The following is a 15,372-nucleotide window of genomic DNA, read 5'->3' as shown; positions in this document are numbered from 1 at the left end:
AAGTTGTCACGGATGTCCTTCCGGTTAATCAGAAGTTTCTAACGTTGCCATGGTAACATGAAGACGGGGCAAGCTAAGCTTTTTTGCAAAGCTGTGTTGTAACGTTATAAATCTAACTTAAAACTCTTTGTTAAAACGTTTAGGCGATGGTGGACTTAACTGCTAATTTAAGCAGTCTTTCTTTTGAGACTGGACTGACGGAAGATGAGAAAAACTTACTTTATCTTCGTCCTCGCTCAGCTGGACTGACAGTCTGCGGCTGCGCTCACGCATCTTTCCTCTGTGGACTTGTACAGTCACTGAGGTAACATTAACTAAATGACGTGTAAGTTATGACTGTTTATAGTGTTTGTACAACTCAGGAAGAACTTTACAGCGACTTTTATCATCCTTTATGCTGTTATAATATAACTAAGCTAAAGTACATTGATTCAAGTAAGTACAGATTAAGATTTTACATGTAAAACATACCGAGTTCATGAAATATAGGCGGTGGTCGAAAGTAACTACACTTACTAAAATACAATTTTGTGGTACTTGTACTTTACTTGAGTATTTCCATTTTATGCTACTCTCTACATCCACTCCACTACATTTCAGAGGGAAATATTGTACTTTCTACTCCATTACATTTATTTGCCAGCTTTAGTTAGATGATTTGACACAATGGATAATATAACAAGCATTTAAAATACAACATATCATTGTTAAAGATGATAAACAGCTCCCCCAAATAGTGTTTTTCCCTCTAAACTTCTCACATGGTTTCATTTCAATAAATGTTCAAATGATCCAATATTTCACCAAAAATCAAAGATTAGAGAAAAAGTCCAAAAACTGAAAACAGATTTGTGTACCAGAACTTTGTTTTTTCTTCTTTCCTATCCCATTAATCATCTCACGACCCCTCAGATTTATCTGGTGACCCTTTGAAGGGGCTCGACCCTTAGGTTGGGAACCACTGGACTAAACTAGCTAACTGTATATAAAGAAGTTCAAACTAGCTCCACCTCCAGCAGCTACAACAGTAACATGCTGCTCACACACTGATGCTTCAGTATTAATAATCTAATGATGTCATATATGATAATATATCAGTCAGAGGGACCAAACCATGACTTTTACTGCAATACTTTAACTACTGCAATCTGATAATACTTATGTACTTTTACTTAGAGTATAGAGTATTACTTTACTAAGAGTATACTCGCAGGGTTATTTTTTCTGCATTGAGTACTTTTGATACTTAAAGTACATTGCTTAACAAACTTTCACTTACAGTAAGTAACATTTACATATACATTGAATCTATATTAGACTTTCACTAACCAGTCCTAGTTTTTATCTGGAGTTCAGTTTCTAGTTAGTTTCAGGTCTGGGGTAAGAAGCGACACCTGACGTCTCCTCTTCACTTCAACTTCTGAGTGTATTATCATGTGCAGACATATTTTAATGATGAGGGTAATAAGATGACAGATATTCAAATTGTGTTGGTCTAGAGTATATAGACTCAGAGTAATTGAGCAAAATGCAAAAAGTGTTGTAACCATCTCCACCCTACCCTATATTTTCATTGCTTTATTTCCTTGTCTACCTCTTTGACTCTCCTGATGTTGTTTGTTTTGTGATTCATGTGTGATTTGGCTGCTGTAATGCTGCTGGGATCTATAAAGCACTATATCTGTCTAGCTGTTTATCTTCATTGCAGAACTTTTGTTTGAGTATTTTTACAGTGAAGTATTGCTAATTTTACTTAAGTAAAGTGTCTGAATACATCCTCTACCATAGTTTTTTTTTTAAATATATACATTTAGAGGTATCATCAAAAGTCACACCACAAACAGAGACTCACTGGCATTAGGAGAAGACAGCAGCGACCTCTGCCTGGGAATACTTGGGATGGGTCACATGGGAAAACAGTTGCTTCACACCCTCCTGGAAAAGACTGGTGTCAAACCATCACATATTAAAATCTCTACTAGAAGACCAGAATCTGCAGGTACATTGAAAAAAAAAGTGTGTTAGTATGTAATAGTTTTAGCTTGTGTTGACTCATAAATATCACTGGAACTGCATTATACTTTTTGTTTTGCATGTAAAAAAGGCTTTTATTGTCAGGTGTCAGAAGATTATAAATTAATGTATATATTGTAATATTAATATAAAGTTGCTGTATATGAATAATATGTGATTAAGTTTCCTGTGTTCCAAAATACTAATTTGCTCATATACGTGATTGTGAGTCATATACTTCCTTTACTGAAAGAGTCACACTTTTATTTAGATCCTACTTTTGTCTTATTGCATCTGTATTTCAGCAGCGTTCGTCCAGACAGACGTTGAATGTTTCTTTGACAATCGCAGACTGGCAGCGTGGGCGGATGTTCTGTTCCTCTGCTGTCTGCCATCTCACCTGCCTAAAGTCTGCGCTGATCTCCACTCTCACCTGTCGAAGCACTGCCTAGTGTACAGCTTCACCTCTGCTGTGCCTGTCACCAGGTACTACCACACTCACACATGCATGTCACTGATAATGATGGATTTCCAGGCACTGATTCCCTCTCTTATGATCTTTTATTTCAGATTAGCACAACTTCTAGGACATGACTTCATTGTCAAACCACAGTATGTGTTTGTGGATTGTGACACTGCAGATGTGTGGCTGTCCTGCGCTTGTCTGACCGCGGCTTTGAAAGATCCTTTGCTCACAGAGGCATCATGTCCTCTTACAATGAAGGGTATGTTTCATATTTGTGTCTTAAATTTGACCTTGTCATGTTCAGATATCAAGTTAGAGCAACATGATTGGTGCAGTGAGGCTACGCCCTTGATTTGTCATTCATGTATTCCTGTATAACAGTTTGAGATGACTTGTGACACCCTTATATAGGTGGCATTTCTCTAGGTCTGAACTGGGTGTGTGCAGTGTTGTACAGCCTGCTAAACATCTGCACCTCTGCCAGTCTGGGGTCAAATGATGCTCTCTCTGTGATCAAACGCATCTTTGCGAAATGGCCACAAACTGTGGAATTAAATGCACAAAGTTTCATCAGCACATCTTATGCGTCCTCCCTTCTTGAAGATGAGTGAGTATAATATAGTATAGTTCAAGAATGTAATGCTGCTCATTTAAATTAATTCAATTCAAAAATGTTGTGTTTTGACTTTTTTATTTTATTTTCATAAAGGCCTTTTCCCTGGATTTCTCTCACTGATGCCCAGACCAGGGAGACACCACTGTTGCGCTTTCTGTCAAGCAGTAAACCAATGCAGCAATGCATCTCTGCAGTGTACAAATCAATACTGGAGACCACAGTGAAATGGGACTGAAATTAATTCATTTATATTTAAGCCTTTTTACACCCTAATATAAAATTTTTACTCTCAAAAGATTCCCCTCTATCATAGTTTAAAGTCTGTGCTCCTCATAATATACATATTATATAGTTTTATCAGATATAATGTATTATATTCAAAATTACATTTGATTTAAAAGTGTATTTTGCAATACATGGATTTACTGTGGCCTGATAGGCTACAGGATATAGTTTTTTTCACAGATTGAGGGTAAATATCTGGAAAACAAGGCACATTTAGAAGTTATGAACAGCAGCAATACTTTTGTTTTATTATACTGGATATGTATTCAACATTTTTATCTTCTGTACATGTAAGACATCGTACAAATGTCAAATATGCATTAATTATCTTATTCTGTGCTGAGGGGAGCAGAGGATCTTCCCTTTTCTGTTGAATGGTGATAAAATGATATTTCCACTGTCATACACACTCTGATGAAGGATGAAGCATCAGCAGATTTGTCAGCCTGTTGACCGCAAATAAATTTATCCAAAAAATTAACACGAGGTAATTCTTTTGGTGTTTTTGTCCTGTGGGATAATGCTTTTTTTCCCCCTGATTTTGTTTTTGGAAAATACAGACATTACATATGTCATCAGTTGATACCATATAACACCTCCATACAAATTTACATTAAACTTAAAAGGGTGTCATCTTCACTGTGCTTCTGCTGTTAAGCCTTCTGTATTTACTGTACCATATAATATATATACTAATCTATATATGTGTATATGTACTACGACAAAGCCTCATTGTGGAGGCACAACTAGCTTTTACTGCACAGGATCCTGACTCTACACTTGCGAAAACACGGAAGTCTCAGAAATTCGTGTTTTTTCCATCAGATCCGTCACATGATTGCAGTGATATGGACGCTTATTTCCTGATGGGCTGACTCGGGATTAAAGTAAAAATCGTGTCAAATCGTCAGATTATCAGCATTGCATCGTGGTAAGATGAGTTTTTGTCCAGTGTTCCCACAGCTTCCTCCGCACGTTTTTTTTTTCTTGTTGTTGTTTGTTTTGCTTGCTAGGAAGCTAACCTGGAGCTAAGCTAATGTCAGTTCACGAGGTTGGAGCTGCTAATGAAACCAGAGCCCGCCACATATACACATTACTCTTTTAAGACCTCTGCTACTCATTTGTCAGCCTGTGTTGTGGTTAAAAGGCTCGTTAAATGTCAAACAGCGGTGGGTTTTGGTGTGTACATGCTGTGTTTGAAGGCTAGTTGCAGTTTTGTCATCTGTCTCCCTCCCTGTGGTTGGAAGGGGCGGGGTTTCATCTGTTTCAGCCACGCAGGCTGAGATGTTTGTCTTGTCTTTATAGCCATGGAGAGATTAGAAGCTACATCAGAGCTCCAGTCACGGCTGTCATCACTGTCCTTCTCGTCTTTTCCGGGAATAACATCCAAACAGTGCGACGACAGACCGCCGGACAGGTAACCTGTTGCTGTAGAAAGTGCCGCCTATTAGTTGCTGAAACGTACACTTCTTGCGTCCTGATGTCATTGCTGTATAAATATTGTAATTTCTACTAATGTTGGTGCTTTATGATCACTTCAGGCTCCAGAATACAGACCTTTCAAAGAGCTTTAGCCAACCTAAAAAACAACCTGAGATGGAGGAAACCAAGGAGGATTCAGGGCAGCATGCTGAGGTAGTTAAAATTCAAAGTGTGTTAAATGAGCTGTCAATGATGAAATCTAATACCATATTTCTGCTATAATGAGTTTTGTGTGTGTACATTTTCAAGGGTAATGAAGAGGCCCCTGCTGAGCCAGCCCTGGGGGAAGGAGGTGAGGAGAACAACAGTGTTGAGAGTTGTCAGCTCTCCGGTGAGATTAAAGGTGAGGACCTGCTGAGCATGCCGTTATGACTCCTGCTTTGTTTTATGTATGATTTGGTCAAAGGTTTCAAAGGTTTTCTAAATTTGTTAAAAAACAGCAAAGCACAGTGTAATATATGCTCTAAAATGATACATCTGCAATTTTATAAGGCTTATCTAAGCTAAAATGATTATTAGAGTTGTTTTCTTCTCTGCGGACACACTGCCATTTGTTTGTTATGCAGCCCAAATGCCGCCCCTGAAGCCTCCGACAACATGGACATCTGCTGCACTGAAGGAGCTCAAGGCGAAGCTCCGAACGGAGAAGGACAGCGTGGTGACAGTGTACCGAGGCGACATCATGACAGTTCACGTGCCCACTGTCCCCGAGGCCAAAAAAGTGTGCTGGGAGTTCGCCACAGATGGTTATGACATTGGCTTCGGCATATATTTTGACTGGACTCCCGTCACGAGCCGGTCTATCACTGTGCACATCAGTGAATCAAGTGATGATGAAGATGAAGAGGAGGAGCTGGAAGGTCAGTCGGTGTATGTAATTCAGAATTTGAGGTAGCCTAAATTTAGTGACATCCTATAGTGACATTTAGGCCTGTTTTTAACCTTTTCATTCAATGTCTTAGTTAAGCAATCAGCCAGCGTGTATCTATAAAACACCATAACTGTGTTTTAATGTTTTCCTCCAGCTGAGGCATCATGTTGACTTAGTGCTTTATGTGATTTCAGGGCCTGTCAGTAACGGCGATGTTGAGAAGGGCTCCAAAACTCAGACCAACTCAAACTTGGCTGAAATCTTACCTGTATACCGCCAGGACAGCCACTTGTCCGTCTTCGGGGGCAGCCACGATTTTCCAGGTGAAGGCACGTACCTCCTGAAGTTTGACAACTCCTACTCACTATGGCGAAATAAAACTCTTTACTACAGAGTTTATTACAGTGCCTGAGAGGCCAATTTATTTGTTTATGAATGTATAATTTACAGAAGAATATTACTCTTAAAGGTGCAGTGTGTAAGATTTAGTGGCAGCGGACTGGGCGGAAATGGAATATAATATTCATAAGTATGTTTTTAATTAGTGTATTATCACCTGAAAATGAGAACTGCTGTGTATTTGTTAGCTTAGGATGAGCCCTTTATATCTACACAGGGAGCGGGTTCTCTTCCACGGAGCCCGCCATGTTACACCGCCATGTTTCAACAGCATTTTTTGTGAGTTGCACAGCCACCACAGATTCGCCTACACACTAAGAAGGGGAGGGGGAGCGCTAGATGCCACTAAATCCTACACACAGGTCCTTTTAAGAACGACAAACTATTTTTGAATCCATATGTGGAAAAGATGAAGTTATAATAGAAAAGGTTAAATATAGGCATATCTATTTTTTATCACTGTCAGCTTGTGTTGCCACATGTTGAATTTACGTATGTTGTCGGATAGTTTTGAATGCAACATTTTGCTCCAGTGTCTTGCCGATACATATTTGAAGAAGCCTTGCATATGTGCCATGTTCCCATGTGTGCACAGTACTATTTGGTCAAGTGCCCGTCATAAAACATATAACGTCTTCAGCTGTAACATTTCTATGGTAGCAGTGATCAGGGAACACCTGCACAGAATATATTTCACCTGGCCAGGTGCTTAATCAGCAGTGCTCTATAGAAATGGGAGTTTTTTTGTTGTGTGTGTATGTGTGTATGTGTGTATGTGTGTATGTGTGTGTGTGTGTATGTGTGTGTGTGCGCACCTTCTATGATTATGATTATGTTGCTTGTTGTTGTCACTTGTATTTAACCTTCTGCTTTGCGCCATAACTTATTTTTAATCAAATCTAATCATGAGCTAACTGACAATATAATTATGGAAATACAAATACTACTGTCATAGTGGTGTGTCAGTAGAAGATTTAAGTCAAGAATGCTGAATGTACTGAAGCAAGTGGTCGCAGATATCCAGAGTGTGCTTTTTATGACACAAATAAAGCCATCCCTTATCGCATAAAGCTCCTATTATGTAATATAGATTCAATATTTACATTTGCCTTGCCCCCCTTTTTTAATTTGCTGTTATAGAGGTAGGGAGCAGTCGTAATATTTCATCTAAATGTATTTTGTGCACAGTTCTATGTAAGTGAAGGTCAGTGATTCTGGATATTCTCTGTGCGTTGGGCACATACTTTGGATTTGATTGTGTTGAATAGAATTGTTCCATCCTGTTTCAAATCACTTTGTGCGCATGTTTAAAAAAAAAAGATGTCACAAATTTAGTTGCTAATGCAGCGTAAGATGCAAAGCAACTGATTGAAAGCTTCCCATGTTTGCTGTACTGTACCTTTAAGTTATGATTCCTGAAAATGTACTGTATATTCCACAATAAAGAGAAGATTATGTAGTTTTCTTTGTGATTATTTTTATCAGTCCAATAAAGACCGTGAACAGCTGCAAATAGTAGTTCATTGTGTAGCAGCTGAATGTTGCAACATGATTAACTTTTTTTAAAAGGAGTCTCAGTCTCTCAACTGAATCGGTTCATTCCAAGCGAGACGCCATCATTTCATAGCAGTCTCACTGCTGATCCACAATTAGAAAGCGCTTCAGGATGGTCCCTTGTGTTTCCATTAAATTGCGGCATTAGGGGATTGATGTAATTGTTACAGAGGTGCTGATGAAACCAGGTTTTATTTTCGGCTCTCCCTAAAGGCCCGTTAGAACCCAGACTTACATCTAGTGTCACTCATGTTTTCCTAGACTTACTTATTATTTAAAAAAATACTCTCACATGATCCTGTGTTTTATTTATTTAAATTCAAAGTACTAAATTTGAATTTAAGATGAAATGTGTGTAGAACCAAATGATACTTTTTGCAGTAGCTTATTGAACATGCGGATAAATCTTGACTTTATCAGATACAAATTTGATTGATTTGTTTTTTATACACTCAGTTTCCAAATACATAATCTATACCTGAGCAACATAATGCAAATACAATACAAGAGCCTTGCAACAAAATCTATTATTTGTCAGTGTTGACGTCCCTCTCCAGTCAAAAATTAGTTTTATTAGCTATATATTTATTAGCTTATTATTCCTTCAGTTGGATGTTTGAGCTTCACTGTGCAGAATGACACTAGAGGCTGTTTTCACTTTTATCTGCTGAAGTTTCTCTGTGCTAGCCTTAAATCTTAGTTCAAGGCATGTTCCTGCAGGCTTTAGTTTTGACATTACAGCAACTTTGGAGCTGGTCGTTGTTCAGTATACAACTTACAGAAGGGTGATATGGAAACTTGAAGCCTCAAGTGCAATACTGTTCACTGAAAATGGACTTTTTAGTGAAATAGAAGCCGTCTTGCAAAATAATATAGATTGTGGATTTTTCAATGAGGGAAAAGGAGATTAACTCAGTAAATTGAACTTTTTTTGTGGAAAAATTATATCTACACATTATTTTTCAAGGCAGATTATTTATTTATACTTTATATCTGGAGGGGATCTTTTAAGTTTTTTGACAGTGTCAGAGAGGAGCTAATTTAACTCTAAGGTTTCAATGTTAATTGTCCATAATTTGTGGTGGTGGTGTTCTCTTGTTTTGCTCATCCCCACTTACACACAGGAGGGGGGCTGAATGTTTTAAACACTTAAGTCCAGTCCAACACTGAGCTAACCACAGCCTCAAAAATGACCACCTTATCTCTCTAGTCAAACAGAAACAGAAGATTACAAGTATATAGATCATATCTATATTTCACATAGAAAGGAAAGGCTCAGAGTCATGTCATAGTAAACAAAACAAAACAAAACAAAACTTAAACAGTAAGTTTCTCTCCACTTCCACGGGTGGGGCAAACGAAACAAAAATATTTCCTCCCCAAATATAGATCATATCTATGATATTTCACATAGAAAGGAAAGGCTCAGAGTCATGTCATAGTAAAAAAAAAAAAAAAAAACGAAACACGGGTGGGGCAAACAAAACAAAAAAAGCATAAAAGGCAGAGCTTTCAAGAAATTATTGTACACATTTACTTAATTGTTACATAACTCAGTAATAGTCAAAAATGGTGTGGAAGAATCAAGCGCTGGTGTGCGCGTTTAATCCCGTTATTAGCTTAATTAATTGTGGTCTCAGGTGTGCGTTCCTACAGCGGCCTCGAGCTCGGCTCAGCCAATCAGGCGTCACTACCGGAGTTACAGGTGGCAGCGATATGATCCTGACCTCCCATCCGCGAACACAGCAAGGGTTTTCTACTCCGAGGGGTTTATGTGTTGCAAATAATGGGGCGGCTTAATTTTTACGTCCTTTGGTCTCTGCGTGACGCTCCACGCCAGTTCATTAGGTAGGCTTCTCTAAAAACCTGCATTCATTATGTCCCCCTTATTGAAACACAACCGTTCAAGCACGTTGTCATGGGTCTCTGCAGCAAATCCAACCGAAGGTGCTTTCAAGTCCACATCCCGCTGCCTCTACCCAAGCAGCTGGTCATCTTTTGTCTGGGAGAATGGACATCCAGTGAGACAACGATCTCAGCAGAGGTTCTGGTCAGTGCAGAGGTTCAGGCCCAGAAAATTGGGACTCTGACATCTCAAGCAAGGTATGTGGAGGAGGATATATTTTCCACACCTTCAGTTCAGTTCAGGTCTAAATTGGTAAATTCGCCTTTTTGAACTCAGGTGCCTGACCTGGGAGGGAGACTGGAGCGCTGACATTGTTGCAGTGGCAGCAGAGAGAGGCAGGAGAGGAGTCTATGGCAAGATTGTGCTCACAGTGTGTGGAGAGGTAGGAGGTTGTAAAATCCTGGTTAATGTTAAGCATAAGAAAAACAATCAAGTATCAAAAGTGTGTACAGTATCTCATATGCCTGACCATGAAGCTAATAAATATTGGTGATAGTTGAATTTTCAGATGTAGAGGAGTACACTCCTTTGGGCTCTTGGTTCATATTTTACTGTTTTGTTTGACGCAATGATTTGTGACCAGACGGAGGATAAAGCCAGCGTCCTCAGCAGTACTCCACTGGTGCAAAGGAAACGTCTGTTCCCAGAACAGCACAATGATCTCTCCTGCACGTTACACCAAAGTGTCGCAAATGAAATGGTGAGATAAATAAAGTGAAAATTGTTCCATACTAATCTTTTGTTGCTATGTTTAAAAATGGTCCAATTTATTCAAATTGTGCCTTGCAGATAACTCCCAACTCCTCACACATGGGGGATAGCGTTTGCTATGCTGAGATCCAAGTTAATAAAATTGACACCAGCGATTCTGTTGTGGGAGTTAAACCCTCAGTTTGGCCGACGGTAAGAGTCAAAATATATCATCAACGTCTGTATGTGATATAAATAACTTGCTCTGTGATGTGTTCTGTGCCACTGAAAGGATAAAACGCCCAGACGGACAGTTATAAGTAAGAGGGGCCATCTGACATGGAGCTCTGAGGATATGGACAGTCTCACTGAGGACATAGACCAAGCTTCAACCCCCAAGAGGATGAGGCTGTCAAGGATGAACAGCCAAGAGGAAATGATGGTACAGATAAAGAATGAGAGCAGAGAAGGTCAGAAACAAAGAAGCCTTGTAAACTTTGTGGTCACATCTCAATGAAGAAAATGGGTTTTGACAAAGTTGATGATTAGTTTCAGTGTGTCCATCAAAGCGCTGGAGCCATTCGATGTGTCTGATTGACCCTCAAACAGCCATCCTCATTGGAGGGGAAATTACAGATCAAAACTACTGCAAGGACTCCCTGTGGAAGCTTGAGTTAGGTCAGTGGACTTTGATGATTTTACTTTTATTAGAAGCCATTTGCCAAGTGGCTGAAAAGACCCAAGAAAAAGGAAAATAATAAAAATATTTTCGTATTGAGTCAATTTCACATCTGGTTTCTTGTTTGTCCTCTTTCCAGACAATGATTTCTGGTATCCTATGAACTCCTCTGTTTCTGGACCTGTACCACCATGTGCCCGAGGACACTCTGCAACCTATGATCCAGACTCTAAGGCAGTCTTTGTTTATGGTGGCCTGAGGGAGGGTCATCGTTACAGTGAGCTGTACATCCTTAACACTCTGACCTGGAAGTGGAGGCTTGTCACTGTGGGTTTGTTGTAACATAGTGTTGAAATTATCTATTTCAAATACTCAGAGATGCAGAATTTTGTTTTTGTGGATTTATCCAATTTAGGCAAAAGGGAATGTTCCTACTCTGGCATATCACTCAGCAGTCTTTTATAAGAAAGAGCTTTTTGTCTTCGGCGGAGTTGAGCCGAGCCACTCTGCTGGGGAGAAATCCTGCAGTAATGCTCTATACATCTTCAACCCAGAGTTTGAACTGTGGTACCAGCCCATTGTGGAGGGGGACAAACCTCTGCCTCGGTTTGGGTCGGTGTCCTTTTTCAAAACCGACTACAATACATTTACTGCAACCCAAATACAGCTTTATTTCTCATTGATTCCACTGTTTATGATTCAACAGACACTCGGCCACACTTCTCTCACAGAAGCTGATAATATTTGGCGGCCGGAAGACTGCGACCTACCTGAACGATCTCCATTTTCTAGATCTGGGTAAGATGAGGATTCAGTGACTGCACTAGGAGATCATTTTGTGTCCAAAGTTTGCTCTGATACTTGTGTTTTTTTTCTTACTTGGGTGAAGGATTCATGGAGTACACAGCTGTGAAGTGTGGGAACATGCCACCACTGCCTCGAGGGTGAGCACAGATCTAATCAACCTTGAGAAATGTCATCGATGTGGCCATCTGGTTTTAGTATTTTTGGCATCTTAGACAAAACAGCACTTGAATTTAATGTACTTTAACTGCACAAAATATCACCTTTTTACATTACATGTTAGATTTAATTGCTGAAGATGAAATAATAAGAATTACTTATTTAGATAAGATGTAGAAACTGACTTTATAAGAATAACAGTGCAGCTGAAAAACATCCTTTACATGGACAGGTTTCACACAGCACTGCCAGTTTCAGACAACAGGATTTTAGTCAGTGGAGGCTGCAGTGCAATTGGAGCCCTGCAGGATGTACATATCTTCAACACTGGTGAGTGCTGAGCCATTCATTTTACTCTCATTTGTGCCACATCAATCTACATATACATAGGTAATACAACTTAAAATTTAATAGCGGGGTCCTTGGTGTTTTGCATCATGACAGACCTGTACATTTATTTTGAGTCACCCTGTTTAATTGTTACGCAAATATGTTATGTACAGTAAATCCTCCTGCCTTAATTTCTCCTCAGACACCAATATGTGGAATTCAGTGGCATCTTCTCTGCTTTGCTCCAAGCCGCGTGCTGGACACAGCATGATCAATTTGGGCTGCTCCATCTTAACGGACACTCAGAAGTACGAACAAGGTGAACGTGTCCACTGCACATTGCTGGTGTTTGGTGGGTCAGACTGCTCTGGTACCTTCTACAGTGATGTAGTCAAGTGCACAGTGGAGATTCCTGCTGATAAATGATGGTTTCATCTGAGAAGAAATCCAAACAGGACAGTTTTTGATCTTTTTAAAACAGTGGACGATGCTGTGAACTGACCTGATCATGTCACAGAAAAATGACAGCATCTTCAAGCGTATTTGTCTGTAACAATTTTTCTATTTGAATGCTTTTCCTCACATATGTGAGTTTTGTGTGACATATTTGTTGCCTATTCCTTTATTGTAGTCTCTTTAATAACAACCCATACCTCCTCCACACAGGCAATATGCTGCAAGTGGTCGGCTGAGAGATTATTTGCGCTTTGCATAACAAATCTCTGATCTGCATGTTGTACACATTACTCATGTCCTTTTATCTCTTTGCTGGACTAAGTAAAACAGATAAAGTCTTAATTAAAATTGATATCAAAATGCTAATAAATATTTTTAATTCAAAATTTCCTTTGTATTTAAGTTAACTGCACGGAAATAAGATCACTTTCAAAGCATTTTATTTAAGACGTGGCGTGGTGTCGGTGGAGCTGCTGAGCCGCTATCCTATGTACGCAGATCAGCAGGTGTGTCTGGCTGGCAAGACGGGTGGCTCAGTTTGAAAGCTTCAATCTCAAGTAAGGTTTGATTTAACCTTTGGATAGTTGGATACTGCCCGACGTCCACTTTGAACCTGTAGAGATTAAAGACATAAAGAGGTCACACTTCTCTGTAGAGTATATAGTGTTTAAAGTTCAGCAGTGTTTCAGGCAGACACCAAACAATGATGGTGCAAAATGCTATAGATTATAAAATGTAGTCATGTTCTTGTTTTTCAGTGTTACTGTGAGAATATTAATGTGGTACTGATGTTGCAGTTTTTATTAAATGTGTGATTACATACCTCTCTGCATTGTAGACTTGTGGAACCAGACAGATGTCTGCCATGGATATCTAAAAGGTAATTACTTTGTCAGATTAAAGCCCCCCTTTTGTATGTCATACTATTAATTTTCATGCTTTCATTATGATGATCATGCTCTTACCTCATCGCCTACACAGTATTTCCCTGCTGTTTGCTTCAGAATGGGCTCAAGAGCTGGAGGAGAACAAAATATGCACATGATTAATATTTAAATATCTGGATATGAGATGAACTTGTGTAATTGTGAAGGCAGGCTTCCACCAACCTTGAAAACCGCGATTAATGAAGTGCTGCGCCCACTGCACCTTCTCTGCTCCTATCTTCTGGATCACGTGTAGATTCTGAAACATCCAGGAAATAACACTGTGAGGTTACTTGTGCCTTGATGTTGTTTGAACTGTCTGCCTCAGTTTAGCCTTTTGCAATAGTTTGGACTGTGCTCTTCTCTTCTCACCTGCAGAGGCTGTATCCCAGAGGCAATGACGTCACTTATCATCCGAACCTGGGCACGTTTCTTTGGGTCCACTGGAAGAAGCCGAGGTCCTGGCCTGGTCTCATCGATGTACTGGATCACTGCCAGCTGCGTAAGCAAACACATTCTCAGTCTTTCAGCTGGCTGCATAAAATACAGTTTTGAAGGAAGAAATGGATGCAAGGTTTTAGGGTACTTACTGACTGAGAAAGGATGACGCCATCAATTTCAAGTGCAGGCACTTGTTGCATAGGGTTTAATGTCTTGTACTGCTCTGTAAGCTGGAGCACATAGAAAAACTTTGTGAGACTAATACAGTAATTCTTAAACTTGTACTTTCATCCATTAATGAATTTATTTCATCATGCTGTAACACCGTCTCATGCTTAAGATAATACACAATATGTCATGTATGATCTGGATCCTGTGACTCTGCATACTCTACCTGCTGACCCCCATCTTTGATTAGATTGACTGGAACCTGGTCATATTCGATACCTTTAAGCGCAAAAGCTGGCACACAAAAAGTTCATTATCATCATGTTGGCATCAAAATGATTTTAAATAACAGCCAAGTGGACTAATCTTGTGGCATGACTTACCAATGCGAACCCTCCAGGAGCAGGAGCTTCTGAAGTATCCATGAAGAACAGGCTAGATAGAAATAAAAAACACAAAAAACAAAAGCATTCAGTCCATTTGAAAACATTTCCCTATTAACACAGTCAACCATGTTTAGTTTCTACTGGTTCACCTTGGTTTGGGTTGCCATAGCTCTTGGCTCAAGTTTTCACTCAGCTACACTGAATAAACTGCTGAAAGTAGTTTTTTCCTGCAAATTTCAGCACAGTCCCATCCTCCAGCAGCCAATAAGATGTGCTCCTAAAATCCCTCCTACCTACTCTTTGGTCCATGACTAAGCACCATCAGGGCTTCATATGGTTAACATTAGAGACCTGGTATACACACACACACACACACACACCATGAGAAACACACATTTGGCAAACAGCTAACAGTGTTATTACAGTACCTTGGCGAGGCAAACAAAGGACAAGTGCATTGTTGTGGCTGTGTTATCACTTTGATATTTAGGGTTAGCTGTGCTCAAAGAGTCGTCGATTATGGTGTCCTGCACATTTCACCGGAAAGTCCCTCTTCCTTTCTCCTACATGAGTAAATGTGTCATGTAAATCCTGCACAGCTTGTACACAACACTCTCAGTCTGGTTGAGGTTAGCTATTGTTATTTTAAGTAGAGATCTTGGTCACAGTTCAACTCTGAGTTACATAACTTGCGGCCACTAAAAGGAAGTCTGCCGTATTCTTTTATCCAATGGTTGGTCG

At 39.6% G+C, this 15,372-nt stretch overlaps 4 protein-coding genes across 6 annotated transcripts; 3 read left to right on the top strand and 1 right to left on the bottom strand.

Annotated features, from left to right (window-relative positions):
* The first annotated feature begins 34 nt into the window (after positions 1-34).
* On the top strand, positions 35-3,861 carry noxred1 (NADP-dependent oxidoreductase domain containing 1). Of its 2 annotated transcripts, none has more exons than XM_067615156.1 (6): positions 35-304; positions 1,815-1,999; positions 2,322-2,499; positions 2,584-2,738; positions 2,891-3,086; positions 3,189-3,861. In XM_067615156.1, the coding sequence occupies exons 1-6, from the start codon at positions 147-149 to the stop codon at positions 3,328-3,330; spliced, it is 1,014 nt and encodes a 337-aa protein (XP_067471257.1). In that variant the 5' UTR covers positions 35-146; the 3' UTR covers positions 3,331-3,861. The 2 variants fall into 2 exon arrangements, with proteins under 2 accessions (XP_067471257.1, XP_067471256.1); XM_067615155.1 differs by having other exon boundaries at positions 2,319-2,499.
* A 278-nt stretch (positions 3,862-4,139) lies between these two features.
* tmed8 (transmembrane p24 trafficking protein 8) lies at positions 4,140-7,591 on the top strand. Its single transcript, XM_067615157.1, has 6 exons — positions 4,140-4,311; positions 4,686-4,797; positions 4,922-5,015; positions 5,112-5,205; positions 5,429-5,722; positions 5,928-7,591. Exons 2-6 carry the CDS (start codon positions 4,688-4,690, stop codon positions 6,143-6,145), a joined length of 810 nt encoding a protein of 269 aa, XP_067471258.1. The 5' UTR covers positions 4,140-4,311; positions 4,686-4,687; the 3' UTR covers positions 6,146-7,591.
* A 1,859-nt stretch (positions 7,592-9,450) lies between these two features.
* zgc:163014 (uncharacterized protein LOC100038766 homolog) lies at positions 9,451-13,096 on the top strand. Its single transcript, XM_067613847.1, has 13 exons — positions 9,451-9,534; positions 9,619-9,789; positions 9,869-9,974; positions 10,176-10,292; positions 10,382-10,495; positions 10,575-10,752; positions 10,832-10,960; positions 11,101-11,288; positions 11,377-11,573; positions 11,668-11,759; positions 11,851-11,905; positions 12,157-12,254; positions 12,457-13,096. Exons 1-13 carry the CDS (start codon positions 9,473-9,475, stop codon positions 12,678-12,680), a joined length of 1,731 nt encoding a protein of 576 aa, XP_067469948.1. The 5' UTR covers positions 9,451-9,472; the 3' UTR covers positions 12,681-13,096.
* A 37-nt stretch (positions 13,097-13,133) lies between these two features.
* On the bottom strand, positions 13,134-15,320 carry gstz1 (glutathione S-transferase zeta 1). Of its 2 annotated transcripts, none has more exons than XM_067613855.1 (9): positions 15,060-15,320; positions 14,629-14,680; positions 14,472-14,539; positions 14,227-14,307; positions 14,009-14,134; positions 13,820-13,895; positions 13,676-13,728; positions 13,534-13,583; positions 13,134-13,323 (listed from the first exon to the last, which is right to left on the bottom strand). In XM_067613855.1, the coding sequence occupies exons 1-9, from the start codon at positions 15,087-15,089 to the stop codon at positions 13,197-13,199; spliced, it is 663 nt and encodes a 220-aa protein (XP_067469956.1). In that variant the 5' UTR covers positions 15,090-15,320; the 3' UTR covers positions 13,134-13,196. The 2 variants fall into 2 exon arrangements, with proteins under 2 accessions (XP_067469956.1, XP_067469957.1); XM_067613856.1 differs by lacking the exon at positions 15,060-15,320 and adding an exon at positions 14,781-14,934.
* Between the last annotated feature and the right edge of the window lie 52 nt (positions 15,321-15,372).

This window comes from Thunnus thynnus, chromosome 16, assembly GCF_963924715.1.
Source record: "Thunnus thynnus chromosome 16, fThuThy2.1, whole genome shotgun sequence".
Classification (NCBI taxonomy): Eukaryota; Metazoa; Chordata; class Actinopteri; order Scombriformes; family Scombridae; genus Thunnus; species Thunnus thynnus.
Note: the sequence above shows the minus strand (reverse complement) of the source record. Positions and strands in the feature narration are given on the sequence as shown.

Coding starts and splice junctions, on each gene's coding strand:
- zgc:163014 (XM_067613847.1), top strand. CDS start 9,473: ATGGGGCGGCTTAATTTTTACGTCCTTTGGTCTCTGCGTGACGCTCCA. Junction 9,535..9,618: donor GCTCCACGCCAGTTCATTAG/GTAGGCTTCTCT, acceptor GGGTCTCTGCAG/CAAATCCAACCGAAGGTGCT. Junction 9,975..10,175: donor TGCTCACAGTGTGTGGAGAG/GTAGGAGGTTGT, acceptor ATTTGTGACCAG/ACGGAGGATAAAGCCAGCGT.
- gstz1 (XM_067613855.1), bottom strand. CDS start 15,089: ATGCACTTGTCCTTTGTTTGCCTCGCCAAG. Junction 14,135..14,226: donor GCGTCATCCTTTCTCAGTCA/GTAAGTACCCTA, acceptor TTGCTTACGCAG/CTGGCAGTGATCCAGTACAT. Junction 13,324..13,533: donor CAAGTCTACAATGCAGAGAG/GTATGTAATCAC, acceptor TAATCTCTACAG/GTTCAAAGTGGACGTCGGGC.
- noxred1 (XM_067615155.1), top strand. CDS start 147: ATGGTGGACTTAACTGCTAATTTAAGCAGTCTTTCTTTTGAGACTGGA. Junction 305..1,814: donor GGACTTGTACAGTCACTGAG/GTAACATTAACT, acceptor ATATACATTTAG/AGGTATCATCAAAAGTCACA. Junction 3,087..3,188: donor TCCTCCCTTCTTGAAGATGA/GTGAGTATAATA, acceptor ATTTTCATAAAG/GCCTTTTCCCTGGATTTCTC.
- tmed8 (XM_067615157.1), top strand. CDS start 4,688: ATGGAGAGATTAGAAGCTACATCAGAGCTCCAGTCACGGCTGTCATCA. Junction 4,798..4,921: donor GACGACAGACCGCCGGACAG/GTAACCTGTTGC, acceptor TGATCACTTCAG/GCTCCAGAATACAGACCTTT. Junction 5,016..5,111: donor ATTCAGGGCAGCATGCTGAG/GTAGTTAAAATT, acceptor TACATTTTCAAG/GGTAATGAAGAGGCCCCTGC.